Source organism: Mirounga leonina, unplaced genomic scaffold, assembly GCF_011800145.1.
Source record: "Mirounga leonina isolate KUSES-001 unplaced genomic scaffold, KU_Mleo_1.0 Mir_96, whole genome shotgun sequence".
NCBI classification, from domain to species: domain Eukaryota; kingdom Metazoa; phylum Chordata; class Mammalia; order Carnivora; family Phocidae; genus Mirounga; species Mirounga leonina.
The window spans coordinates 5,759,999-5,785,985 of record NW_023270871.1 but is presented as its reverse complement, the minus strand read 5'-3'; the positions used below and the strand labels follow the sequence as shown (position 1 = coordinate 5,785,985).

The window sequence follows — 25,987 nt, the reverse complement described above, 5'->3', positions numbered from 1 at the left end:
GGGAGCCTGCTTCTCCCTCTCCCACTCCGCCTGCTTGTGTTCCCTCTCTCGCTGTGTCTCTCTCTGTCAAATAAATAAATAAGATCTTAAAAAAAAAAAGGTTTAAACAACAAAAAGATTATTCTCATTGAGGAACTCCAGTTTTACACCAAAGATTTTGTAGTTATGAACTAGTTATTATGCTTTTTCTCTTGAAAAGATAAAAAATCTACATGCATAGTCCTTTCTTTCTTCATCCTTACAGTAACTTTAGAGATTTAACACCCTCTAAATACTCAATATTAATTGTTTAAAACATTCATAAATGAAGGATGCCTATTGTAGTATAAGAATGTTTTCAGAAATTAGTTATTCCTTTTCAAAGATCATTTTTCATCTATTTATCAATATGATTCTTTTCCCTTGGCGTCCTTGAAGGTGAAAAAAATTTTTTAACCCAGAAAAGACAATGTGGGGCTATTTTAATACTTAAAATTAGTATTAATTTTTTAAAAGTTGTAAATTCAAAAACAAGAGGTCTTGATCCAATTTATAAATCTTATTATTTTATTTCTACACCTAGCAAATTTTAACATCAATCTTTAAGTGGCCCTTTATTAATATTTGCTATTATTTACAAACTTAACTAAACTTCACTGGCAGAACTTACTCAAATGTTTAGGACAGGAATGAATCTAATACAGTAAAATTGTAAAATTTTGTGAATCTTATGTTCTCTTAAACATTGCAATGCTCTGGGGCGCCTGGGTGGCTCAGATGGTTAAGCGTCTGCCTTCGGCTCAGGTCATGATCCCAGGGTCCTGGGATCGAGTCCCACATCGGGCTCCGGGCTCAGTGGGGAGCCTGCTTCTCCCTCTGACCCTCTCCCCTCTCATGCTGTTTCTCTCTCGCTCGCTCTCTAAAAAATAAATAAAATCTTTAAAAAAAAAAAACAAACATTGCAATGCTCTTTACAAGCTTTATAACTCTAAAATTAAAATTTTAATTATACATTTTAAGTTGAAATCATGAGGATATCAGATCTTTTAATAAGCCAAATTACCTTAACTATTACAAGTACTTTAAATATAAAACATACACAAATCATACCCAAGTTAATGCAAAATAACTTATTTCATTGGTTTTTAGCTCATTATTTCTGTAAGGGTCAGATGAGATATTTACATCATCAAAGCAAATTGGAGCTGTTATCACAAGTAAATGGATTTAAACATCCCAAACAAACAAGATTATCTGCTTAGTGGCTGATATTGAACCAAAAAGCTTTGACTAAGGCACCTCTGGAGCAGCCAACATCTAAAGCAGTTTTTCTTGCAACACTGAGGCTGCCTGAGCCTTATTTTATGGGGTGGTCTCAACAGCCCCAGTCCTCGGATTCAGGTTATATATTACCTAATACTTAAGATTGGGTTCAGTTAATTTATTTACTCCTTGATTCTATTCTTAATTCTTTTCATATTTTTCCTTTTGGTAGACACAATTCTTATAGATATTTTAATGATACCAGTTAGGCTGTGCATATCTTTTTTTTTTTTCTGTCATGATAATGATAGGAATCTCTTACCGTCACTGCCACTCTTCTTTAGGTAGCCGTATGATAGCAACGGCCTGGGTGAAGGATTTGTTTCATAGTAAGCATTTTAACGTTTCCCTGCCCTCTTGGGCCCTGCTCCTGGATTGTATGACTTAGCCTGTGAAGGACTGGTCCTACATGACTTGTGCTGAGTGGGTCTGGGCTGAGAAGGCTTAGATTGGGAGACCTGGGGTGGGCATGGCTTGGGCTGAGTGGGTCTGGGCTGAGAAGGGTTAGATTGGGAGCCCTGGGGTGGGCATGGCTTGGGCTGAGTGGGTCTGGGTGGAGAGGGTTTAGCTTGGGAGGGCTGGGGTTGAGTGGGTTTGGGTGGGAAGGGTTTAGCTTGGGAGGGCCAGGGCTGAGTGGGTTTTGTGTGAGTGAGTTTGGGTTGAGAGGGCACAGGTTGGGATTGCTTGAACTGGGATGGCTTGGGCTGGTTGGATGTGAACTGGGAGCTGGGTAAACATTTGCTATTGGGCCTGGGATAGGATCCCATTTGGAAAGCTGGATTTGAAGGCCCATCCTGTGTCTTCAGTTTGGCTCCTTGCTGAGAAGCAGGTCTTACAGGTTTTTGTATGGCTCCTGCTGGTTGCAAGGCCTGGGGGTAAAGACCTTCAATATGGGGTATTGTTTTCATAAGCTTCCCGGTTGCCCTAGTTGGCTGTGTTCTCTGGGTATAGGCTTGCTTAGGCTGTGGCTTCCCAGCTGTTCCTGCTGACTGCAAACTCAGGGAATGGAAGTGACCTAAGTGGGAGACCACTTCCCCAGATCTTTCAAGAGCTCCCGTTGTCTGTGGTCTCTCAGGCCAGGCCTGTACATGATGAGATTTAGGTCTTGGTGGTCTCCCAAATGTTTTATCCGTGCGATGTCCCCAAGCAGTTCTTGAAAATTTCATAAATCTTTCAGGTGAATAAAATCTCTGGGGTTGGAAGTCCTGAAACCTAAAACATTTACCTCGACCATAGTCCCTTGTTTTCTGAAAGGGCCAGGGACGGAACCACTTAGACCTCTGCTCTGACCAAAAATAGGAGCCCATAACCCAGGGGGCTTTCAAAGAAACATGGTTAAAGTCACCTCCAATTCTGGTTGGTAAAGGACAGAAGTTTTCCAATACTGGGGTGTGGTGGAAATTCTGAAGATTCCAGCTAGCCCCAGGCTCTCTTACAGGCATCTCAGCTGGGCTTTCAGATGAGCTTTCTGGCTGACTGTATCTTTGTTGTCTCTCATCTTTAGCTGTTCCAGCCAGGTTTTCACTAGGGGAACTGTGAATTCCCTGAACGTTCTCAAAGTCTTGGTCTACCTGGATTCCCAACTCCCTGGCCAGGGAGCCCATGTCCTCCATGGACACACATCTGAGTGGAGAGGACATCACTTCCTGCAGAGCTGCTTGAAGACCCTCCATATTCTTCCCTTTCTCCCCAGCTTCCTCCCCCTCCCAAAACAGTAGCTGTGATAGCTTCAACTTTAGAATCCTCTGGAAAAGCTGAGCCTCTTCACTCTCCTGGGCCTGGGGACTGAGGACAAAGTAGAATCTTTCAGTGGCAGCTTCTCCTAAAAACATTAGCAAGTCCCACTCCTTCTCACCTATGTAGTCAGTGAAAAAAAATACAGCTGAGGAAACTTCCACCAAAAAACCAAACTGTGTCCAAAAACTTTCTAAGTCTCCACGGAGGTTGGCCAGAGCAACAGGCTTTTGGAAAAAACTAGGGTTTTCCTTTAGACTATCGCTCTCAGGAAAATGCCACATTATCTCAACCAGGCCATCAGAGATTTGCCGGGGAAGCACTGGGACAGTAAAATCCTGATGGAGAAAGATTTTGTGTGATTGTCCTGGTTGGGCAGGACCAAGCAGTCTGTTAAGGATTCTGGACTTGGAGAAGCTACAGTATCCTAGGCGCACAAAAGAGATGATAGGCATCTTCGGAAACGTTTCTGTGTCCACTGTAGGCCCTCCTGAAGACTGTGTTGACCACTGTTTCACAATGTCCTTCATGGCCTCTAGCATTAAGATACTTTTGTTGTTTTCTGCATCTGGCAGGAGCAGGGGAAGAGCAAACCGGCACTGATACATGTTTGACATGATTTCACGCTGCAACAAGCTGTCTGAACAGAGCATAGAGGCACAAAGAACATCAAAGGGATGAATGGTTTGTATGTCCCTGATTTCCAAATTCTCTACTCCAGCCAGCAATTCCTCTTTGCCATCCTCACCCGGAACCTTGTGTCTGAGGATTGTATCTCTGGCTGTCACATCCAGAGCTTGAACTTTCATCAGGAAATTCCAGGCTAAGTCTCCTGGAGTCTCAGGGGTCCACATACATCCTCGATCTAAGGAGAATTGTTTGACAACATCTGGCAGAAGCTTTCTGCTCCTATCCATGTTCAAACATGACAGGACATCTTTAAACATATTTTTTCTTTCTGTAGGGAAGAAGATACTCAGTGAATGTCACATTCAGAGTCTAAGCTTCCTTCATGGAGGTTTAAAATTAAATAAGTAATTGACATTTTCATTATGAAAAGATGGAACACAAATAAAGTGAAATTGCCCTTTTTCCACTCTGCCAATTCCACTTTTCTTCTAAGAGATGTCAACATGTTATGAATGTTTGCTTCCTATCCTTATTACGTGCAAGTACATAAGTATGCATGCATATAGAGAAATATACCTTTTGATTTAGTGGATGCTATTTTATTTTTACATAAATGATATTATACTAAACAAATGATTCTTCAACTTCTTTTCACTTAATGGTATTCTTTGCAAATTCTTCCAAATCAGTTTATACAGAGATTGACTTAATTCATTTTAGCTAATCCATCATATTTCATGATTTAGATGGACCATTACTTATTTAACCATTGTCTACTGATGATCATTTAGGTTTTTCAATTTTTTGACTAATGTTTATATGCAGCAATGAAAAACATTGTTAATGCTTCATGATATACATGTGTGAGGAATTTTCTAGGTTGATACTGTTTTCTTTCTTAAATGTATCTCTTGCTAAAGTTTGGAGAAATGGAAGATTTTATTTCCATTAAACATTTCTCAGAATTTATGTGTTGTACCTAATTTCTCCTGATCTCCCATTTTCTAATATACCTCCTAACCACTTCTTGGGAATACAGAAATAGTGCTTAGTAGAGAAAGAAGACCAGAGAGCATTTTCTACTTCTGGTAGAGGGCAAACTAGCATAAGATTCTTGGGTCCCCTATAAAAATAACCTGGAAGAGGGGTGCCTGGGTGGCTCAGTCAGTTAAGCATCTGACTCTTGATTTCAGCTCAGGTCACGATCTCAGGGTTGTGGGATCGAGCCCTGTGTTGGGCTCTGCACTCAGCAGGGAGTCTACTTGAGATTCTCTCTCTCCCTCTCCCTCTGCTCCTCTTCCTGCTCTCTCTCTCTCTTTCTCAAATAAATATATCTTTAAAAAAAAAAAACCCTGGAAGAAACAACAGAAGTGAGCAAAAAGTATGGATTTTAAGAACTAACAAAGGTAACTCTAAGAAATCCTTGGGCAGTCTAAAAGTTGCTTGAATTAGAATATGTTTTGGGGTAAGAAGGTGAGGGAAGAGTTGAGGCTAGCAAAATGGATTCCCAGAGGAGGCAGTGAGAGGATAGGTTGCAGGAAAGCTTTTAGGTCCTGTTCTTGTCTATCACCTATTTTGTCTTTGGACAACAACCCACTATTTCTTCAGCACAAAAACCAGGACTCACACAGGCCAGGCCAAATGTCTACTCTTGACAAGGTAATAACAGGGTTTCTATGGGGGTGCCTGGGTGGCTCAGTCGTTAAGCGTCTGCCTTCAGCTCAGGTCATGATCCCAGGGTCCTGGGATCGAGCCCCATATCGGGCTCTCCACTCCATGGGAAGCCTGCTTCTCCCTCTCCCACTCCCCCTGCTTGTGTTCCCTCTCTCGCTGTGTCTCTCTGTCAAATAAATAAATAAAAATCTTAAAAAAAAAAAAAAATAACAGGGTTACTATGGAGCTCATTTGGGATACCCCCAAGAAGCAACAGAGTAAATCTTATACACAGCAACAATGATACAATCAATAAGCACAGAGCTGGATACAAAGAAAAAGAAAAAGTTAAGAAGCAATAATATCTAGAACCCAATACATTTTTATAAATTTAAAATTCATGAAAACAGCCCAACTAAGGCAAAAAGAAATGATCAGAGATTTTAGCTGCCAACCACTGAAACGAGAATTTCAAATCTGAGTCCAGTTAGGTTAATTGGAAACTAAAACAGATTAAAAAAACAAAAAACAAAAAAACTAAGTCTCTTTGGAGATATTTAGCAATCTAGAAGGGCACCTGGGTGGTTCAGTCAATTAAGCACCTGCCTTGGGCTCAGGTCATGATCTCAGGGTCCTGGGATTGAGCCCTGCATTGGGTTCCCTGCTCCACAGGGAGCCTGCTTCACCCCCTCCCTATGTCTGCTGCTCCCCCTGCTTGTGCACTCTCTCTCTCTCTCTGTCAAATGAATAAATAAAATCTTAAAAAAAAAAAACAAAACTTTAGTCTTAGAAAGAGACTTGTAGTCTCAGAGAGGAGGGAGCAACTGGGACAGAAAAAAATATTTGGATAAATAGTGGCTGAAGATTTTCCAAATTTGATTTAAAAAAAAAGTTTTACAGATTCACAAAACTCTCTAAACCCTAACGAGGATAAAAACAAAATGGCTAAAAAAAAATTTAAGAAAAAAATCCTGAAATCACCCAGAATAAAAATGACACTTATAGGAAACAATGAAAAAACAAAACAAAACAAAACAAAACTGCAGGCCTAGCATCAGAAACAATGGAAGCCAAAAGACAAAGGAATGGCATCCATAAAGTGCTGAAGGCAGAAAAATTGCCAATCTCTAATTCTATACCTAGCAAAAATATCATTCTGGAATGAAAGCAAAATAGACATTTTTCAATAAACAAAACCTAAGAAAATTTCCCACCAACAGACCTGCACTAAAAGAAATAATAAATAAAATTCTTCAGACTAAAGGGAAACAACATCACATTAAAACTTAGACCTTCAGGGGCGCCTGGGTGGCTCAGTCATTAAGTGTCTGCCTTCAGCTCAGGTCATGATCCCAGGGTCCTGGGATCGAGCCCCGCATCAGGCTCCCTGCTCGGCGGGAAGCCTGCTTCTCCCTCTCCCACTCCCCCTGCTTGTGTTCCTGCTCTCGCTATCTCTCTCTGTGTGTCAAATAAATAAATAAAATCTTAAAAAAAAAAAAAAAAACTTAGACCTTCAGGAAGAGGGAAAGGGCGCAGAAAATGGTAAATCTATGGGTTCCTCCCACTGGATGAACTCAACTATGAGCTGGAGGGGAAGGGAGGAGATTGATACAGTCTATATACAAGTCGACCTTATACAGTACAGAGCACATAGAGCAACACCATAGCCTTCCTGAGACTTAGATTCGACACTGATATTTTTTTGTCATGAAATTTAACAAAACAAAAAGCATGACGACTCTTCTCCTTTGAATCAGATTAATTTGGATTTTTTTTCAGTTCCTAGCTACATATATAAATAAATATTACAGACGAAAGAGACAGAGGATAGCCATATGCCTCCAGTCAACTAGAGTGGATTGGTTAGCTATTAGAATTACATTGCAAGTCATAACTACATTATTACTGAAACTTTTCTTTCTTTTTTTTTTTTTAAAGATTTTTTAATTTATTTGACAGAGAGAGACACAGTGAGAGAGGGAACACCAGCAGGGGGAGTTGGAGAGGGAGAAGCAGGCTCCCCTCTGAGCAGGGAGCCTGATGTGAGGCTCGATCCCAGGACCCTGAGATCATGACCTGAGCCAAAGGCAGACGCTTAAAGACTGAGCCACCCAGGTGCCCCTTACTGAAACTTTTCTTGACCTGTTTTCCTAAAGGTGTTAGATTGGTTGCAAAAATTAGCCCCAATTAATGGCTTTCTGGATATATTTTGGCTTTCTGCAATATTACTTTGTAAGAAGAAGATGTGGTATATATATACAATGGAATATTATGCAGCCATCAAAAGGAATGAAATCTTGCCATTTGCAACGATGTGGATGGAACTGGAGGGTATTATGCTGAGCGAAAAAGTCAATGAGAGAAAGACATGTATCATGTGACCTCACTGACATGAGGAATTCTTAATCTCAGGAAACAAACTGAGGGTTGCTGGAGTGGTAGGGGGTGGGAGGGATGGGGTGGCTGGGTGATAGACATTGGGGAGGGTATGTGCTATGGTAAGCGCTGTGAATTGTGTAAGACTGTTGAATCACAGACCTGTACCTCTGAAACAAATAATACATTATATGTTGAACAAAAGGAAAAAGAAGAAGATAGCAAGAAGGGAAAAATAAAGGGGGGGGGAATCAGAGGGGGAGACAAACCATGAGAGATTATGGACTCTGAGAAACAAACTGAGGGTTCTAGAGGGGAAGGGGGTGGGAGGATGGGTTAGCCTGGTGATGGGTATTAAAGAGGGCACGTACTGCATGGAGCACTGGGTGTTATATGCAAATAATGAATCATGGAACACTACATCAAAAACTAATGATGTACTGTATGGTGATTAACATAACATAATAAAAAAAAAAAGGACATCAGCAAAAAAAAAAGAAAAAAGAAACAAAACAAATGAAAAAAAGGGGAAAAAAAAAAGAGAGAGAGGGAAAAAGACAAACCAAGAAACAGACTTTTAACTATCGAGAACAAACTGATGGTTACCAGAGGGGAGATGGGTGAGGGATGGGTGAAATAGGGGATGGGGATTAAAGAGCACACTTATCATGATGAGCACTGGATGTTGTATGGAAGTGCTGAGTCACTATACTGTATACCTGAAACTGGTATAACACTGTATGTTAACTATACTGGAAGTAAAATTAAAAACTTCATTAAAAAAAAAAAAAAAAGAAGTGGTATGTAATTTTCCCCAGTCCTTTAATTTGCACTGTCTTTGTGATATACTTTGACCAAAAGAATGTGGCAGAGTGATGGTGTAATGGGTTGAATTATGTCTACTCCCCACTCCCCTGCAAAAAAAAAAAAAGTTTTGTTGAAGTCCCCAGTACCTCAGTATGTGGCCTGATCTGTAAATAAAATCTTCACAGAGGTCAAGTTAAAATGAGGGCACTAGGGTTGGCCCTGTCCAATATGACTGGTATCCTTACAAAAAGGGGAAATTGAAAACAGAGACATGCACAGAGGGAAAATGATGTGAAGACACAGAAAGAAGATGGTCATCTACAAGCCAGGGAATAACTGAGGCTACGAGAAACCAGGGAGAGAAGACTAAAACAGCTCCTTCCCCAATGCCTGCAGAGATGGTATGACCCTGCTAACACCTTGGCTTCAGACCTCTGGCCTCCATAACCATGAGACAATAAATTTCCCATTGTTCTAAGCCACCCTTTGTAGTACTTTGGTGAGCCCTAGGAAACTAATATGGATGGCATGATAGTTCTGAGTCTAAGCCTCCTCCGCTCTCTGTCTCTCTTTCTTTCTCCCTCTCTCTCACCTTCTCTCTCTTATACTCCTCTGTCCTCACCATAAGAATATGCCCCATCTAGGGGCGCCTGGGTGGCTCGGTCGTTAAGCGTCTGCCTTCGGCTCGGGTCATGATCCCAGGGTCCTGGGATCGAGCCCCGCATCGGGCTCCCTGCTGAGCGGGGAGCCTGCTTCTCCTTCTCCCTCTGTCTACCACTCTGCCTACTTGTGCTCTCTCTCTGTCAAATAAATAAATAAAATCTTTAAAAAAAAAAAAAAAAAAGAATATGCCCCATCTAGAATAAGTCTGAGAATAAGTCCGGACTAGCCAGCCAAGAGATGACAGACCAGTCCATAGCCAGCTGACCACAGACACTTGAATAAACCCAGGAAAGACCAGAAGAACTGCCTAGCCACCAACAGAGACTCTTACCATTTTGATAAGCTTTGTTATGCAGAACTACTGTTGCAATAAATAACTGATACAGAAAACAAGATCACACAAACCAAACAGTAACATGTAAGAAACACATCATATTAGAATGTTACCTATGGAGGAAGGGAGAATGAAGAAAAAATGGAATAAGCAGACAAAAGGGTTTTGTTTTGTTTTGTTTTGTTTTTTGCAGAATAGTGATACTATGCAATGAATAATTAAGTCAACACTATACAAAAAGTGAAATATGTAAATAAATAAAAATTAATAATGAGGCCTAAAAATAATTATGGACTAGAGAGGTATGGGGGTGGGACAAGATTTGTGTTGTGGGTTAAATTATGTACCCCTCAAATTCATATGTTGGAATCCTAACCCCCAGTAGCTCAGGATGTGACATTATTTGGAAGTAGGGTCACTGCAGATATAATTAGTTAAGATGAGGTCATTAGGGTGGGCCCTAATCCAATATGACTAATGTCCTTACAAAAGGGGGAAGTTTGGACCTAGAGGAATGCACTCAGGGAGACAACTGGTGAAGATGAAGGCAGATGAGAAGGATATTTTTACAAGCCAAAGAATGCCAAAGATTTCCAGCAAACCACCAGAAACTAGGAACAGATTCTCCTTTACAGCCTTCAGAAGTAACCAACCTTATAGACACCTTGATTTCTGCCTTCTAGCCTCCAAACTGAGATAATAATAAATTTCTGTTGTTTATTGTTTAAGGTCCCCCATTTGTGGTACTTGACTAAAGCAGCCCTAGCAAACTAATACAAGGTATGATGAGGAGGACATTACTCCTCTCCTACCTAGAACTGGATGATGAATCCCCAGGATTTGAACTGAATGGGAGATGATAGTTACCTTTCCCCTCCTCTACTCAGAACTTGGTGATATTTGGTGATATTTATTTTCATAAACAGTATCTCTCCAAATGAAACATTTCTCAGTTTTCTAATTTTCATTGAGAAATATTCCAATTAAAGATACTTATTTAATTTCCCTTACCACGATGGCAATTTATGACTAGATCAAACCAAGTAACAATATTTTGGGATCTTATTCATTCATCACAGGCTCCTCTCTGATTTTCACTTTAGTAGTTAGGCCCATAGCCTCCATATCCCATTGGTCACAAAGGCACTAAAATGACTTAATTTGAGCATTAGAAGGTAACACCTAAAATTAGTGGTTAGCAACTTCTTATATATATCATGGAGGTGACTGCAGAAACCTATAAGCTGACAATCAGTATTTATTTTTGCTTATACTGTCCACCACTGTGTAGGTCCTGGGTCTTCCTCTCTGTCAACACCCACCTCTAAGGAAATTCCAGGTTAGGGAGGCATAAAGAATCTCTGAGCAGCTGCTTTTCTGCTGACATCTGGTGCCCTTCCTCACCCCTTCTCCCCATTAGGGCATGGAAACCTAAAAATAAATTGTTCCCATACCTTCAATCCTTTTCTCCTCCTCCAATGACATGCCAGTTTCTGAATCCTCATAGCTCTGTTCTTCATCAGAGAAGTGCGTGGTTTCTGAAAATGCAGAACCCTCTTCACCATCATAAACACTGTGTTCTGAGTCATTATAATTCTCTTCTTCCACAGCAGGCTCTGCATCTTCAGAGTATCCAAGAGATTCTAGATATTCCTCTTTTCCTAAGTACAGAGAATCATCTGGCTCCTCGTATCTCTGTCCATCCTGTAAATATGCAATAGTTGCTGGAATTTCATATTCAGTGTTCTCAAATGAAGGTGGCAATATGACTTTGGGTGTGTTGTATTCCTCCTCATTTTCCCTGGGGGTCCAAGCAGTTTCTTTATGACTAGTTTTCTTGTCCCCGAAGGATTCAGAGGTTCCCATATCCAGGTGTTCTTTCTCTGTGAAGGACACTGTGATCTCAGGATTCTCAGGCTGTTTCTCTCCAGAGGAAAAAACATCTTCTGAATTCTTGCTTACCCTTATAGGCTGAGGAGGTCCTATATTCTCATGCTTTAAAAATTCTGAAAAGAACAAGAAAGGGGGGGGGGCAGTTGTTTCATTTTTCCAAATTAACAAAAAGAAATTTTATAATATCTTGAGTTTCCAAGACCTCAAAGCATCATCTCTCTTCTTTATTTCAAAACTGGAGGATAGGAATACCTAGCATTTCCCACACAAATAACAAGTCAACTGTCATTCTTTCTCTCACTGGAAAAAAATCAGATCACATTCCTACCTTGCTCAAAAGTTTGAGTTCTTCTTAACAAACTCTAAGAGTACATGAGTAAAACAGAAAATGTGAATCCTATAAATAGTGCTTACTTGTGGTTTTACTGTAACCCAAAACCAACTCAGATTTCCTAGGGCCATTGCTAATGAAATCTGATCCTAATAATTTCTAATCAGGAAGCAAACAGCTCGAATTTGGAATAGTAAGTCCTAGAAATAATAGTATCTATTTCTCTAAGCACATGGGTCTTGTCCTGCATTAGAGATCATTTGCATTAACCTTTTTATCTGAGCCTCTACCTCTCTAATATCTCTTAAAATAATTTTCAATATTTTTTAGAACTTTAGAAAAAGGAGCTGCACCTGCCTCTAGTGATAATCTACAGAATTGCTAAATCCATTCTGGAAGAATTACTCCTTTATCTGCCGCGAACTATCTTTAAATATTGGAGAATTAGCATTTGAATTGCTCCAGAAAAGTAGGCTTCTGCTGGCATTCTTATCACAGAAAAAAAAATGAAATTACTGATCCACCATGTATGTGTGCTAAAAATCATTTTTCTGATATTTCCAAAATCGTTATACTAAGTGAAAGAGGCAGCTTTGGTCTTGGGGTTGTTAAATATCCATGAATTTACTTATTGAATAGTAAGCAGTTTATACTAGCACTAAAAACAAAAACAAAAACAAAAAAAACCTTTAAGTTTTGGATACAGTTTCAACAAAAAATTATCAATCCCCTAAACCAATAAGATACATTGTTCCCTGCTTTTAAGATCCTGGACACTTTTACCCTCTATCACATTTCAGTGAAAAATATCTCTGGGAGATAGACCAATGAAAACAAAAGGCAATCATTTTCTTTTTTCAGGAAATCTGCCTTATCTTTCTCACCCCCCAAAAAGTATAGAAATCCAACTTACCATGCCGTAAGCCCCAAATGGTAGCTGACTCTGGAAAAGTACTAAGTAAACACTTGAGAAAATGCTGACAGCTCACCTCTCCCTTTTTCTGTACCAAAATTAACAGCTTTCGACTTTTCTTCAGGGGATCTGTAATTTTCTCCAGAGTCTCATACTCTTCCTCAGAAACCAGCCTCCGAGAGGTTAATGTATCTAAGACAGAATCAGGATCTTGTTGGAGGATTTCAAGTAACTTTTTTCGTTCTCTTTCTATGATCTCTGAAGGAACACTCCCCGCAGCCATTGTTCTTCTGTCCTCTAGACCAGGAAATGGATTACGAAACCGTTCCAATAGTACATAAATACAGGTTTAAAAAAAAATGGCAAAGAATAATTCTATTTGTCAAAGATTAAACAGGTCAAAGATGCCCGGCACTGGAGAGAGTGGGTACAAACAAGGCAAGACAGTGTGGAAATCTAGCCCTGAGCCCACCCAGGCCTGGCTCCTTATAGATTATCTATCTTCCCCCCCCTTTTTTTTTATTTTATTATGTTATGTTAGTCACCGTACAATACGTCATTAGTTTTTGATGTAGTGTTGAACGCTTCATTGTTTTCGTATAACACCTAGTGCTCCATGCAGTATGTGTCCTCCTTAATACCCATCACCGGGCTAGCCCATCCCCCCACCCCCTCCCCTCTAGAACCCTCAGTTTGTTTTTCAGAGTCCATAGTCTCTCATGGTTTGTCTCCCCTTCGATTCCACTCCCCCACCCCCCACCCCCGCTTCATTTTTCCCTTCCGTAGCATGGCGGACATTAGATTATCTACTCTTTTGATGACTTGAGTCCATCTCATCTTGACTCAGCCCCAGGGTCAATTGCTCCGAGAAGGCTCTCTTGAACTTCAGTTTGGACTAGGTATTCCCTGCTCTGAGCTCTATTTGTGATAAGAATGTGAATTGATTAACTCTTTCAGGAGAGAAATCTGGCAATAGGCAGCAAAAAATAAATAAATGCTGATAAACACACAAATTTATACCATTTGACTCAGCAACTTCATTTCTAGGAAATTATCTTAAGGAAATAATCAGACAAATGCCCAAAGATATATGTGCAAGAATCTGCATGACAACATTGTTTATAACAGCGGAAAACTTAAAATAACCAGGATTTCCATAAATTGGGGATTTGTGGAATAAATGTTGATACATCAGCAGTGAAACAGAAAAGAACAGTTTAAAAGGATGAAGCAGGGTGCCTGCCTGGCTCAGTCTGTAGAGCATGAGACTCTTGATCTCAGGGTCACGAGCACAACCCCCACATTGGGGGTAGAGTTTACTTAAAGAAAAATAAAGAAATAAATAAAAGGATGAAGTAAGTCTATGTATATTGACAACTAGTGCTATCCATGATATATTGTTATGAAAGACAGAAAGTTACACATCCCACTTTTGTTTAAAAAATTAAAATGTGTATAATGTACATATATAAAATGTATATATAGATATATATTTAAAAGAAGACAGGAGAGAGATACCCCAATTGTAACACTGGTTATCTCTGGGGATACTTTAAACACTACTGCGTATTTAATAGTTTACATTTTTGTTTCTATTAGCAGACTTCAGTTTTTATTTATTTTTTAGATTTTATTTATTTATTTATTTGAGAGAGAGAGTATGTGTGAGTGCATGTGCGTGCAAGGTGGGGGAGGGGGTAGACAAGCAGATTCTGTGCTGAGCACAGAGACCTACATGTTACGGAACCTGGACTGGATTGCCCGTTGGAAGAACCAAGTGGCACCTGGAGATCTTGGAGGACAGGAAGTTCATTTAATGCCAGCACGCTCAGAGGAGAGTGGTCTCCAAAGGTCTCAGCCCCGAGTACAAAGGGGGCAATTTATACACTTCTACTTCCGCATACTTGGCACTTTTGGCACGTGCGAGAAGCGGGACAGGGAGAAGAACCCAGATTGGTGTGCGCAGGAAGCAGAGCAGGGAGAAGAACCCAGAAGAGCCCCAGGGCAAGGACTGGGACTCTCACTGGCTCAGTCGGCCATCTTAGGACACAATTTTCCTTACCATACACAGCTCGATCTCACGACCCTGAGATCATGACCTGAGCTGAAATCAAGAGTAGGAGGCTTAACCAACTAAGCCACCCAAACACCCAACTATCTAGTTGGTCTTTTTTTTTTTTTTTTTTAGTATTTATTTATTTATTTGAGAGAGAGAGCACACGAGAGGGAGGGACAGAGGGAGAATCCCAGGCAGACTCCACACTGAGCACAGAGCCCAACCCAGGGCCTCTCCCACAACACCAAGATCATAACCTGAGTGGAAACCAGGAGTCATACACTTAACTGACTGAACTACCCAAGCTCCCCTAGTTGGTCTTTATTTACAGTGCCATAGTTCACAAGAACCTGAAGACAATCTAAGTAACTATCAACAGGATACTAGATGAATAAACTGTAGTATTTCATGTATCAGTATGCACTATTCAAAAACAATGAACTTCAGTGACCCACAATATAATCATAAAAATATAAAAGGAAAACTTTAAGTCCCAAAAGATTATATACCGCATGATACCCTTTTTAAAAGTTGAATGTAATTTAAATACATACACATGCATACACACATTTTAGGAATATACATGGAGTCATTAAAATTGTATAAAGTGTGGGTGCCTAGCTCACTTGGTAAAGCATGCAACTCTTGATCTTGGGGTTTTAAGTTCAAGCCCCACGTTGGGTGTAGAGATTACTTAAAAATAAAATCTTTAGGGCGCCTGGGTGGCTCAGTCATTAAGTGTCTGCCTTCGGCTCAGGTCACGATCCCAAGGTCCTGGGATCAAGCCCCGCATCGGGCTCCCTGCTCAGCGGGAAGCCTGCTTCTCCCTCTCCCACTCCCCCTGCTTGTGTTCCCTCTCTCTCTGCATCTCTCTGTTAAATAAATAAAATCTTAAAAAAAAAATAAAATCTTTAAAAAATTATATAAAATGAAAAGTAAGGAAATAATGAAGTTAAGAAGGGTGGTTTCCTAGGTTCAGGAGAAGTTGGGGATAAGATGGGATAAGGGGACAGGGAGATTATGGAGTTAGACGTAGGATATCATCTAGGGATGAGTTTAAAGGTCCTTACTATATTATTAAAGGTAATTAAATATGTAAATAAAGGCAGGGATCAATGCTGCATGGACCAATGCTGAGGATGTATTAAGAATCAAGGATAATAATTCAATTCTACTGTCCCTGAGGTTGAAAAAAGATTAAGCAAATCCTTATGTAATACTAAAAATTAATTTTAGGTAAGAGTTTTAACTAAATGTGCCTCAAGGGGCGCCTGGGTGGCTCAGTCGTTAAGCGCCTGCCTTCGGCTCAGGTCATGATCCCAGGGTCCTGGGATCGAGCCCCACATCAGGCTCCCTGCTCAGCGGGAAGCCTGCTTCTCCCTCTCCCACTCCCTCTGCTTGTGTTCCCTCTCTCGCTGTGTCTCTCTCTGTCAAATAAATAAAAATCTTAAAAAAAAAATAAAATAAAAATAAATGTGCCTCAAAAGTAGGAATTTTGGGGCGCCTGGCTCAGTCGTTAAGCATCTGCCTTCGGCTCAGGTCATGATCCCAGGGTCCTGGGATCGAGCCCCACATCGGGTTCCCTGCTCCGCGGGAAGCCTGCTTCTCCCTCTCCTGCTCCCCCTGCTTGTGTTCCCTCTCTCGCTGTGTCTCCCTCTGTCAAATAAATAAAATCTTTAAAGAAAAAAAAAAGTAGGAATTTTGAGGTGCATCCCAGCTAATACTAACAATTTGACAAGGCAATATCAGTAAGTTTGCCAACCCTTTTTTTATTCCCTTCGGTTGGTAAGGCATTCTATAATAGGCTCCTCAAACCCCATCTCCTCCCCACTGCTCCACCCTAAATACCCTCCCCTCCCACAAGAACCTGCCCTGGGAGATTTCAAAGTTGATGGGAAGGAAAGTGTTTAAGTGGGATATTTAGCAAAGAAATGTAAACTTAGGAAGTTTAAATTCAGTTCTTTGGTAATAGCAAATTCGCATTGCACTGGCTTAGAATGCAAATGTAAGGGAGCTGGGGAAGGGTGGCCAGGAGATACAGATTTGAAAATACATCCCTCAAATCAAATCAATCACAAGGAGTAAAAATTTTGTTTGCAGCTAAGAAATTTATGTGATGTCTTAAAGAGAAAAGGCAGCAGTAATTTCATTTATTGTAGGGGGAGAAAAGCAGATCTAGTGCCAAGTTCTGGTCAAGAGACTTGAATTGTATCAGAATCACGGATGCAGGATTTACGTAGTCTCCATTATTCTCTGCTGAAAGGCAAAATTTCATAGAGCAAATACGTCAGGAATAGCATATACCATCTGTTTCAAAAGTTGATCCATGCTGGGGCGCCTGGGTGGCTCAGTCGTTGGGCGTCTGCCTTCGGCTTAGGTTGTGATCCCAGCGTCCTGGGATCGAGCCCTGCATCGATCCCAGCTCGGCGGGAAGTCTGCTTCTCCCTCTACCACTCCCCCTGCTTGTGTTCCCTCTCTCGCTGTGTCTCTGTCAAAAAAAAAAAAAAAAAAAGTTGATCCATGCCACCTAACCCTGGCATTTGGATAGGAACCTGGAAGTTATAAACTGGCTTTGAAGAGCCAGGGGTTTTCCTGATCAGGGCCAAAATAGTATGGTATCAGAAACAACCACTTTACATTAAGGAGCAGGAAAAATATTTCACTTTGTCTACAGTTCTGGGAGGGTCTGAGGTAAAAGAGAACTTCACACAGTGCCTGTCAAACTGCTTGCTTGGGTCCTCAGTGGTTGCCACCTGCCTTACCTTTCCTAATCGCATTTCTTCTAACACCCGTACTAGGCAGAATAATGATCTCCCACTGTCCTTCCCAATGTCTATGTCCTAATTAATACAACCTATAAATATGTTAGGTTACATACCAAGGGACAATTAAGGTTACAAATAAAGGTTGCTAAATCAGCTGATCTCGAGCTGAGGAACTTGTCTGGTGGGGCCAATGCAATCACAAGCGGCTGTTAAAAAGTAAACAGAGGCATATTTAAAATTTGAAGTTTGAGCAAAATTCAGTTCTAACAGGGCAGTGCCAAATGAGAAGTGGGTTAGGAATGCTCAGCCTCCTGGAGCCAGGGGAAGGAGAAAGTGCAAAAGTAAAGAAAGGAAATTGATTGGCTATAGCTTTAGGCCTAGTTGTTTGTGATTGGTTGTCCTTAGTGGTTGTTTTGTTTGTTGGCTTTTATTTAAATAATCTCTACACGCAACATGGGGCTCGAACTCACTACCCAAGATCAAGAGTCCATGCTCCTCTGACTGAGCCAGCCAGGCATCCTGTCCTTAGTGTTTTGGTTTTCCAATCCTGAGGCATTTACGGGCTTAGATTTCTGTTTGCTTAGTAGGTCCCCAATGCATTAGAGCCACCTCAGTTCAATGACCTCCTTGTTTAACTTAACAGGGCCTTAAAAGTAGAAGAGGGACACAGAAGGGTGTGATAGGAGACTCTTAACTGGATTTAAATAAGCCAAGGAATGCTGACAGCCTCTAGAAACTTAAAAAGGTGACAACAGATCTTCCAGAGCCTCCAAGAAAATAATGCAGCCCTGCCCACACTTTGACTTGGGCCCAGTGAGACCAATCTCAGCTTTGTGACCACAACCGTAATGTGTGTTTTAACTGCAGTTAAGAAGAACACTTAACTAGAGATCTACCCTCTTAACAGATTTTAGGTGTACACATACAGTATTGTTAACTGTAGGCACAATGAGGTACAACATAGCTCCAGAATTTATTCCTCTGGATAAATGAAATTTTTTAAAAAGCAGTATAGCTTAATTAATTTGTTTTGTTTTAAGCCACTAACTTTGTGGTAACTACTTAGAACAGTAGTAAGAAACTAATACAGCATCTAATCCAGAAAGCCCCCTGAATGGCAGTTTGGTCCAAGCATTCACAAGTTGGCTTCCTCTTTACCCCCTATTTACCGTTTCCATGAGGACAGGGACTGTCCTATAAACCCCTGATTCCTAGAGTTCATTTTGTTCTGCCACCGACTAGTCCGTCACTTTTGCTATTTCACATGTGACAGGTAAAGAATTCTCGGTTTACATAGAATGTAAGCACATTATATGGCTCTTTGGGATCTTTTTCCCTGTTAACTCTTAAATGTTTTAATTTTTTGTTGTTTTGCGAGAGTGGGGGCGTTGCTGGGTACGAGGTTACAACTGGATTAGCGTCTATCAAGATCTGGAAACCACCAACTCAGAATCTATTTAGAAAGGGCTTAAGTACAGACTTCCAGGCCCTACCTACCTAAAGGGGCGAATCAGATTTCCTATATTCAAAGGTTCCACGTGTGATCCCTTAGCATACTTAAATTTTACATCAAAAATTTGCCTCTAAACTACTACAGTTAGAAAAAACATTATTCGCCTTTCTTTTTAACATTCGGAGCCCAGCTCCTCAGAGGCCGGTCCGTGCCTCCTAACCGCCGGCGACCTCCCGGAGAACCAGCGTCAGCCACAAGCTTCTAGCCGGGTGAGGAGGGATCCGGAGAGGCCAGTTTCTCCCAGATGGGAATCCCAGTCCCATCCGGAACCCTCCACGCCGGGAGCGCGGAGGTACCCCCACAGGTTCCCCACCAGCTCGGGGACCGAAATCCGCGATGTGGCCACAAATCCGAGAACACGAGGCGGCGGGAGAGCAGGAGCATCCGCACAAAGAACCGAGTTCTGGCATCAAGGTAGTTCTCGGCCACGGCGGGTCCGGCGAACACACACCCGTTCCGACGCCAGGAAGCCGTGAGCCCTCCCGTCGGCGGAGCGCCGAAACCCCTATTGGCCCTGCCTTGCTCTGCATCCTCCTTTAGACCCCACCCCCACTGCGGCTACGGACGTTTGAGAACGGTGCACCGCGCCCTGCCGGAAGTACTTCCCTGGGCGGAAGCTTCTGAGCACGATATAGCGGAAGTGCCTCCTCTTCCGGCCTCTTTGGGGTCTGCCGCGGAAACAAGATGGTGAGTTGTTTCCAGTGGTTCTCCGAATCGCCTTCCATCCTCGTCCTGTGCGTCGCGCTCCCTGCCATCCTTAGGGGGCCGGCAAGGTCGCTGATAGAGGGAGCGGGTGGGCAGGAAAGGGGCATGCGGTGGCCCTCAAGAGCCAGAAGAATGGCTCCTAACTGGACCTGGGGATGCTGAGTCTACAGTCGTGGAGTAGGAGCCACTCTAGGTTCCTTGTTTTCTTTTGATCTTTGGAGAAGCGTTGCCCTCGGATGAGAACTGAAGGAAGAAGCGTGGTCTGGGAGTGTTTGGCTCTGTAAGCAAAAAAATTCATTGTTGATGAGGCCTGGCAGGAGCTCTTAGGTTTGGGGGTCGGGGTAGGTGGGAAAACCACCACGTTATTTCGTCTTGCGGCTTGTCTCTTTTCTCTCTCCTTCAAAGAATGTAGCCGATTTCAAAATAAAGCAACCCCTGCAGAAGGCTTTAGATACCGTGAAATGCTGGTAGTGGTCTCTGATTTTGCATTTAAGGAGTTAGGAAGTTCCGCCACAGTTTCAGCCCTAGATTGTCTTTAAACTTTTCTCTACCTGTCTTTACATCTTAGTAATTTCTTTTCCTGAAAATGTCGGGATATGTATAGAAATCAGGAGATCTCAAAATCGTTCCTCCTCTTTGCAGACGAAGGGGACGTCATCGTTTGGGAAGCGTCGCAATAAGACGCACACGCTGTGCCGCCGCTGTGGCTCGAAGGCCTACCACCTTCAGAAGTCCACCTGCGGCAAGTGCGGCTATCCTGCCAAGCGCAAGAGAAAGTGTAAGTGGACTGTGTTTCGGGCCGACTGTGTCCGGTGTTGGGATGGAGGTCAGTAGTCTGTGTGCGATGTAGGGAAGTGGGCGTGGCTTGGGACGTTAGTTGGTACTTAACGTAAAAGGGCATCTGTATACGGGTGAAGTGGATTTAAAAAAACAAGGCAGGCAGTCTTTAAGCATGTTGACCAACGGTGCCCATAACGTATGTGGGGAAGATCAGAACCTTACCTGAATTTGTGTTTTAAAGATTTTATTTATTTATTTAAGACAGAATGAGAGAGAGAGAGAGAGCGCTCATGAGAGGGGGGAGGGTCAGAGGGAGAAGCAGGCTCCCCGCCGAGCAGGGATCCCGACGCAGGACTCGATCCAGGGACTCCAGGATCATGACCTGAGCCGAAGGCAGTCGCTTAACCAACTGAGCCACCCAGGCGCCCTCTCATTTGATTGAATTTGTGTTATTTAGATAACTGGAGTGCCAAGGCTAAAAGACGAAACACCACTGGGACCGGTCGAATGAGACACCTAAAAATCGTATACCGCAGATTCAGGTACAGTTTTTTGTGTTTTCATCGTAACTGGTTCTGTGAGCTTGGAGAAGAACCTCCTTAATCTGCTTTAAAATAAGGATACTATCCCGGTTAGTGGGGATGAAGTGTTGGAGGGTATTTTTTTCTGCTGCCACTGTAACCTTCAGATCAGTTAATCTGGATTTTGTTAATCTCTCAATGAGCAACATTATAAGTAAATGTCTAGAGTGCGGTTTGAGCTAGACACCCCAAAATGTAATAATATTTCTTAAGGATAGGTTACACCTCACTTTCTTACCAAAATTCGTCAAGACAAGAGTGGTGATTGAGGTCCGGGATTGGGCCTTCACTTAATGTGGCTTTGTGCAAATCTGCTATAGAAAACCATCATAATTACTGCATTTGTATAGAAAGAAAGATATCTTACTGTCTTGTTAAAGTCAGGCTTTAGAGTTGTTAGAAATGGAGAATTTCAGCCCCAACTTACAGAGAAACTGCATTTTAACGGTGTCTTTTAAGGCGTTAGTCATTTAGGTCTCAACTAAGATAATTCTTTGTTGGGTAGACTGTCCTGTGCTGTGTGATGCTTAGCAGAATCCCTGGCCTTTGCCCCCTCAATTCCAGATTTTCTAGCTCTAAAAGATCATCAGGCATTTTGGGGCTTTGTAAACACAACACCCTTCGATGTGTTTATGTGCTGAGGAGACCTTCTTTGCACTTCAAAGCATAATACAATAGTGTGGGCTTGTAGTGAGTGGACTGCTATGTAATGTAGGAGTTTGAGAGCATGAACTGAAGGCAGACTAACCTTTAAAAATGGGGTAACAGTACACTTTCTCCTTAGGATGTGTATGTATAATAAATGAGTTAAAATGTAAAGCATAGTTAAGCAGTTTGGAAAATGTCAGCGATTAAACATGCTCCTTGTTTTGCCTTGACTAAAGGAAAGTACTTAGGGTCTCTGCCTGGTAACCTAGGGACCCATTTTCAGAAATGGGTCTCTTAACGCAAGCAGGAGAGAAGTACTGGCCCGGTGATCGGGACAACCAAATAAATTCTTGACCTTTTTTCTAATTGCAGTTAAGTGTATGTTTAAAACAGGTATCTTGAAGCAGAAGGAAGTAAATAAAATATTGTAGCTTATCGATGATGGTTGTAAAAATAAATGTCTGAACATATGAATCTGATACTGATTTCAGCATTTAACTGAGATAAGCTCATTTAAATCTGTATTAATAAAAATTGAAATGTATATATTATTGCTGAAGTAACTGGTTTTCATTTTTAATACGATGCAGGCATGGATTCCGTGAAGGAACAACACCTAAGCCCAAGAGGGCAGCTGTTGCAGCATCCAGTTCATCTTAAGGATTTCAACGATTAGTCACAATAAACGTTCTGGTTTTAAAAAAAATACCTGGTGTGCTAAGGTATTTTTAATAGCCTTGTAGTATCATTGAATTGCCATAGGATTGGGGATGGGACAGCGTAATATTTAGATTTACTTGTTAAGTGACTGTTCTGGAGCACTACCTTTTGAACTGGGTTGTGATACTGCTTAGGAGGATAAGAAACAAGCAGAATTCCAGGATTCCTTCAAGCACATAACACTGGAAAACGATTTAAAGAATGCAGTATGAGCACAGCAGAGCTCATGATACATACAGGTGTTTAAGATGTTAAGAGTAGGGGCATCTGGCTGGCTCAGTTGGAGGAGCATGGAACTCTTGATTTCAGGGTCGAGTTTGAGCCCCGTGTGGGGTGTAGAGACTTAAGTAAAACTTAAAAAAAAAAAAAAAAAAGTAAATGAAAAAGCGTAATTGCTAATGACTTTGGGGAGTGGTCATCAATCTTACGTCATAGGGTTTGGAGACCAGTGAGAACATGAAGGATATAGTGATTGAATGAGTTGTTTTTGGAAAGGTGATTTTAATTCATTCTAGTCTCTAAAATGCTTGCTTGATATCTAGCATATAGGCTTGTGTGTGATGTAGGTGGCCAGCTGAGTATTTGAAGCTACTTGCTAGGTGTGAGTCAAAGACCCTTGAGTGGGATGGGTTAAGAGAATGTTGGGTCACATGCAAATGCAGTGGATTGAGTACAAAGTAAAGGAAAGCCAAACAGATAAACTTAACATTTGTAGATGAAAGGCAATGATACATAGGTCCCCAGTAGAGTTTCTTTAACCGTCAACTGAGTGATAATTGATTTTTCTGTGTTAAAAGACTGAAATTTTTCGCCACGCTTTCCCAGTTCTGGTGGTTTATTGCCAGTATTTTGCAATGAGGAGACAAGGCCAATGTAGTTGGGACTGCTGAGTGAGAGAACAGAGATTAAGTGGAGCGCAAGTGTTAATAAAGTGGCCAGGTACTGAGTAATTTGCGGCTTCCCATTCATCACAACCTGACCTATAAAGGACTTTCATGATCTTCAGTGCCTTCCCAACCTTAACCTTTACTGCACCCTGTAATGCTTTCCCAAGATACTAGCTAAGTCCTGCCTTCCTGCCTTTTTTTTTTTAAGATCCATTTATTTGAGAGAGCAAGCACAGGTGTGTGTGAGCAGGGGTAGGGGCAGAGGGAAAGAATCTCAAGCAGACACCCTGCTGAGTGATCTCAAGACCCTGAGATCATGACCTGAGCCAAAATCAAGAGTGGGGTGTTTAACGATTGAGCAACCCAGGCGCCGCCCTGCTTTTTTTCTTTAGCTTCTAACATCCTTAAGATCACGGCTTACATTCACTTGGGGGAGCCCCAGCTCATCTAAACATACTGGACTTCCCGGTGTGAGAACAGAGTGGCAGCTCTGCTCCAGAGATGTATTGTTAGAGCCTGGTTCCTGGAGGCTGGTTGTCATTCATTAGTGTGATTTTACTAACTTACATGCCTCTGTTCACTGGCAAACTGGAGGGCTGATGGTAACTTTATGGACTTGTGAGCACAGTCAATAGTAAGGAAGTGAAGTTGCTTTTACCATAGTCACAACCTAAAGTAATTAGAGTTAAGTTAATGAAATTGAAAAACAGCGATTTTAATATACAGGTTGCCTTTGAACAACACACATTGGAATTTTTTTTTTTTTTTTTTAAGATTTTAGTTATTTGACAGACACAGCGAGAGAGGGAACACAAGCAGGGGGAGTGGGAGAGGAAGCAGGCTTTCCGCTGAGCAGGGAGCCCGATGTGGGGCTCGATCTCAGGACCCTGAGTAATGACTGAACCACCCAGGCGCCCCTGAATTGTGAGTTTTCAATAAATGCAGTAACAGTACTATGAACTTTACTAAGTTTAACATTTTATCTACCTTTATTGTAAGAGTACAATGTATAATATATACACACAATGTGTGTTGACTTAACCAGTAACGCTTATAATCAACAGTAGACTAAGGTTTTGGAGAGTTGAAACTTACATGTGCATTTTGACTACATGGGCTGTTGGTACCCCAACACCTGCATTGTTCAGGCTCAGCTGTACTTGAGAGAATTGAAATCTGATTAGCTGTCAACATCTTTCTGAAATCTTCCAGTGTCACTAATGGTTCCTGAGTAATGGAGGGACCCACTAAGCTAGGTATTGGCCAGTATGTAATAAATAGTAGGCTGTGGGACAAATGGGCACTGACCTGAACACCTGTGAAATTATGAATTCTGGGTCAGGAAAAGCATTGGTGCAAAGGGTAAGGGGCCAGGTGGGCAGTGATGTATTAACAAAGGCTTGTGTTTATTGAGTGTAAGGTGAGCTGACTTCATTTGCCAGTGCCTGTGGCCCTTAGCACGGACTAAGTTTGGAAAATTGCTCTGGTGCTATGGTAATTATCCCTGCAGATCATAGAAGGCTCATGGACCAAATGAAACCACCCTGCTCAGTTAAATTGATTTTAAGGCCCAGGGAGAAGAAATGGGAAAGAGATGATGCTGGGTTGGCACATTTAGAATAGAGAGCAAACAGGTGGATTCAGATGAGTCATAGTTTGCAGAAAGTTCGGGTCTTGTCTGATGTATCTGATGATGTCCTGAGCATTGGTTGAGGTTTGGGCAGTGGATCCCAATCTGACAAAAGATGTGCCACTTAATTATATTAAGACAGTAAAAGGTACACCTGACCCACTCAGGTAGCTCAGTTACCCATACTGAACTGCTGAGAAATTTTTGTTGCTTGGGCAGAGGGTACTCAGGACCAGTTGAGTAATACCAGTGTGTTGCTGAAATGAGATGCAGAAATAATCAAGTGCTTCATGTCTCATGTATTATTTACCTGGCTCTTTAATCACAGATACTGTGGTTTATCAGGTCAGGAGACAGGGAGAGAGTTGGCAAGAGAAGCATCTGGAGGGGTAAGCTGAACAAATCATGAAAGGTTTCGAGTACCATAGCTAAGGAGTTTGGACTTTAGCCTGAAGGAATGGTAAATCATTGAAGGTTCCAACCCTGCCGTGGCATGATTTGTTTTCACTAGCAAGATAAGTGTAGAAGGTGGTGATATGGATGTCACTGAAGCTGGAAGATCAGGCAGCAGGTTCTGAAGTTTATGTGAAAATCATAAGGATATGGACTGAAGTAGTGGCAGTGGGGCTGGCTGTATTGGGAAGGTCTCTAATGAGAATACCTGAAATTTGAATCGAAGGGAGCTTCTGAGCCCTGTTTCCTTCTGTAACATAGCCTGTGTGAGGATTCCATGAGGTCATATGTGCAAAAATATTACCAGGAAGATAGAGGAGTCTTGGATGATAGGGTTCTGACCAGGGCAAAGAGGTGGTTTGTGCATTTCACTGAGATGGGGTAGAGTAGAATGGAGGCAAGAGGGGGAAATACTAAAGTTGGTTTTGTTGCAATGCCCGTGGGACATCACAAGGAAATGTTCCGGAAGAATTGAGTAAACCTGGTGGCAGTTGGAGCAGAAGGTGGGGCTGGAGCTCTACACTGGAAGTAGTGAACATAGAGTTGGGAAAGGGATTTTAAGGGTTAGAATGGTGAAGATAATTTACACAGAGATAAGAGGTGATGGTGAGAC

At 41.8% G+C, this 25,987-nt stretch overlaps 2 protein-coding genes and 1 non-coding gene across 6 annotated transcripts; 2 read left to right on the top strand and 1 right to left on the bottom strand.

Moving 5' to 3' along the window:
* Nucleotides 1-871: 871 nt before the first annotated feature.
* LOC118006360 (caspase recruitment domain-containing protein 6-like) lies at nt 872-17,047 on the bottom strand. Of its 3 annotated transcripts, XM_034998983.1 has the most exons (4): nt 16,997-17,047; nt 12,637-12,933; nt 10,954-11,505; nt 874-3,994 (listed from the first exon to the last, which is right to left on the bottom strand). In XM_034998983.1, the coding sequence occupies exons 2-4, from the start codon at nt 12,917-12,919 to the stop codon at nt 1,641-1,643; spliced, it is 3,189 nt and encodes a 1,062-aa protein (XP_034854874.1). In that variant the 5' UTR covers nt 12,920-12,933; nt 16,997-17,047; the 3' UTR covers nt 874-1,640. The 3 variants fall into 3 exon arrangements, with proteins under 3 accessions (XP_034854875.1, XP_034854874.1, XP_034854873.1); XM_034998984.1 differs by lacking the exon at nt 16,997-17,047 and having other exon boundaries at nt 872-3,994; nt 12,713-12,801; XM_034998982.1 differs by lacking the exon at nt 16,997-17,047 and having other exon boundaries at nt 12,637-13,136.
* A 2,495-nt stretch (nt 17,048-19,542) lies between these two features.
* LOC118006365 (60S ribosomal protein L37) lies at nt 19,543-22,390 on the top strand. 2 transcript variants are annotated; one of them, XM_034998994.1, is made up of 4 exons: nt 19,543-19,657; nt 20,318-20,453; nt 20,913-20,997; nt 22,275-22,390. In XM_034998994.1, exons 1-4 carry the CDS (start codon nt 19,655-19,657, stop codon nt 22,342-22,344), a joined length of 294 nt encoding a protein of 97 aa, XP_034854885.1. In that variant the 5' UTR covers nt 19,543-19,654; the 3' UTR covers nt 22,345-22,390. The 2 variants fall into 2 exon arrangements, with proteins under 2 accessions (XP_034854885.1, XP_034854884.1); XM_034998993.1 differs by having other exon boundaries at nt 19,571-19,657; nt 20,318-20,501.
* LOC118006455 lies at nt 22,114-22,194 on the top strand. Its single transcript, XR_004678082.1, has one exon. It is a non-coding gene; the product is annotated as a small nucleolar RNA SNORD72 (small nucleolar RNA).
* Nucleotides 22,391-25,987: the final 3,597 nt, after the last annotated feature.

What these genes read in the sequence shown, in the direction of transcription:
- LOC118006360 (XM_034998983.1), bottom strand. Translation starts at nt 12,919, where the DNA reads ATGGCTGCGGGGAGTGTTCCTTCAGAGATCATAGAAAGAGAACGAAAA. An exon ending in CATTTGGGGCTTACGGCATG is followed by an intron (nt 11,506 to 12,636) that starts GTAAGTTGGATT and finishes TGTTCTTTTCAG; the next exon opens with AATTTTTAAAGCATGAGAAT. An exon ending in GGAGGAGAAAAGGATTGAAG is followed by an intron (nt 3,995 to 10,953) that starts GTATGGGAACAA and finishes TCTTCCCTACAG; the next exon opens with AAAGAAAAAATATGTTTAAA.
- LOC118006365 (XM_034998993.1), top strand. An exon ending in TGTCCGGTGTTGGGATGGAG is followed by an intron (nt 20,502 to 20,912) that starts GTCAGTAGTCTG and finishes TGTGTTATTTAG; the next exon opens with ATAACTGGAGTGCCAAGGCT. An exon ending in ATCGTATACCGCAGATTCAG is followed by an intron (nt 20,998 to 22,274) that starts GTACAGTTTTTT and finishes AATACGATGCAG; the next exon opens with GCATGGATTCCGTGAAGGAA.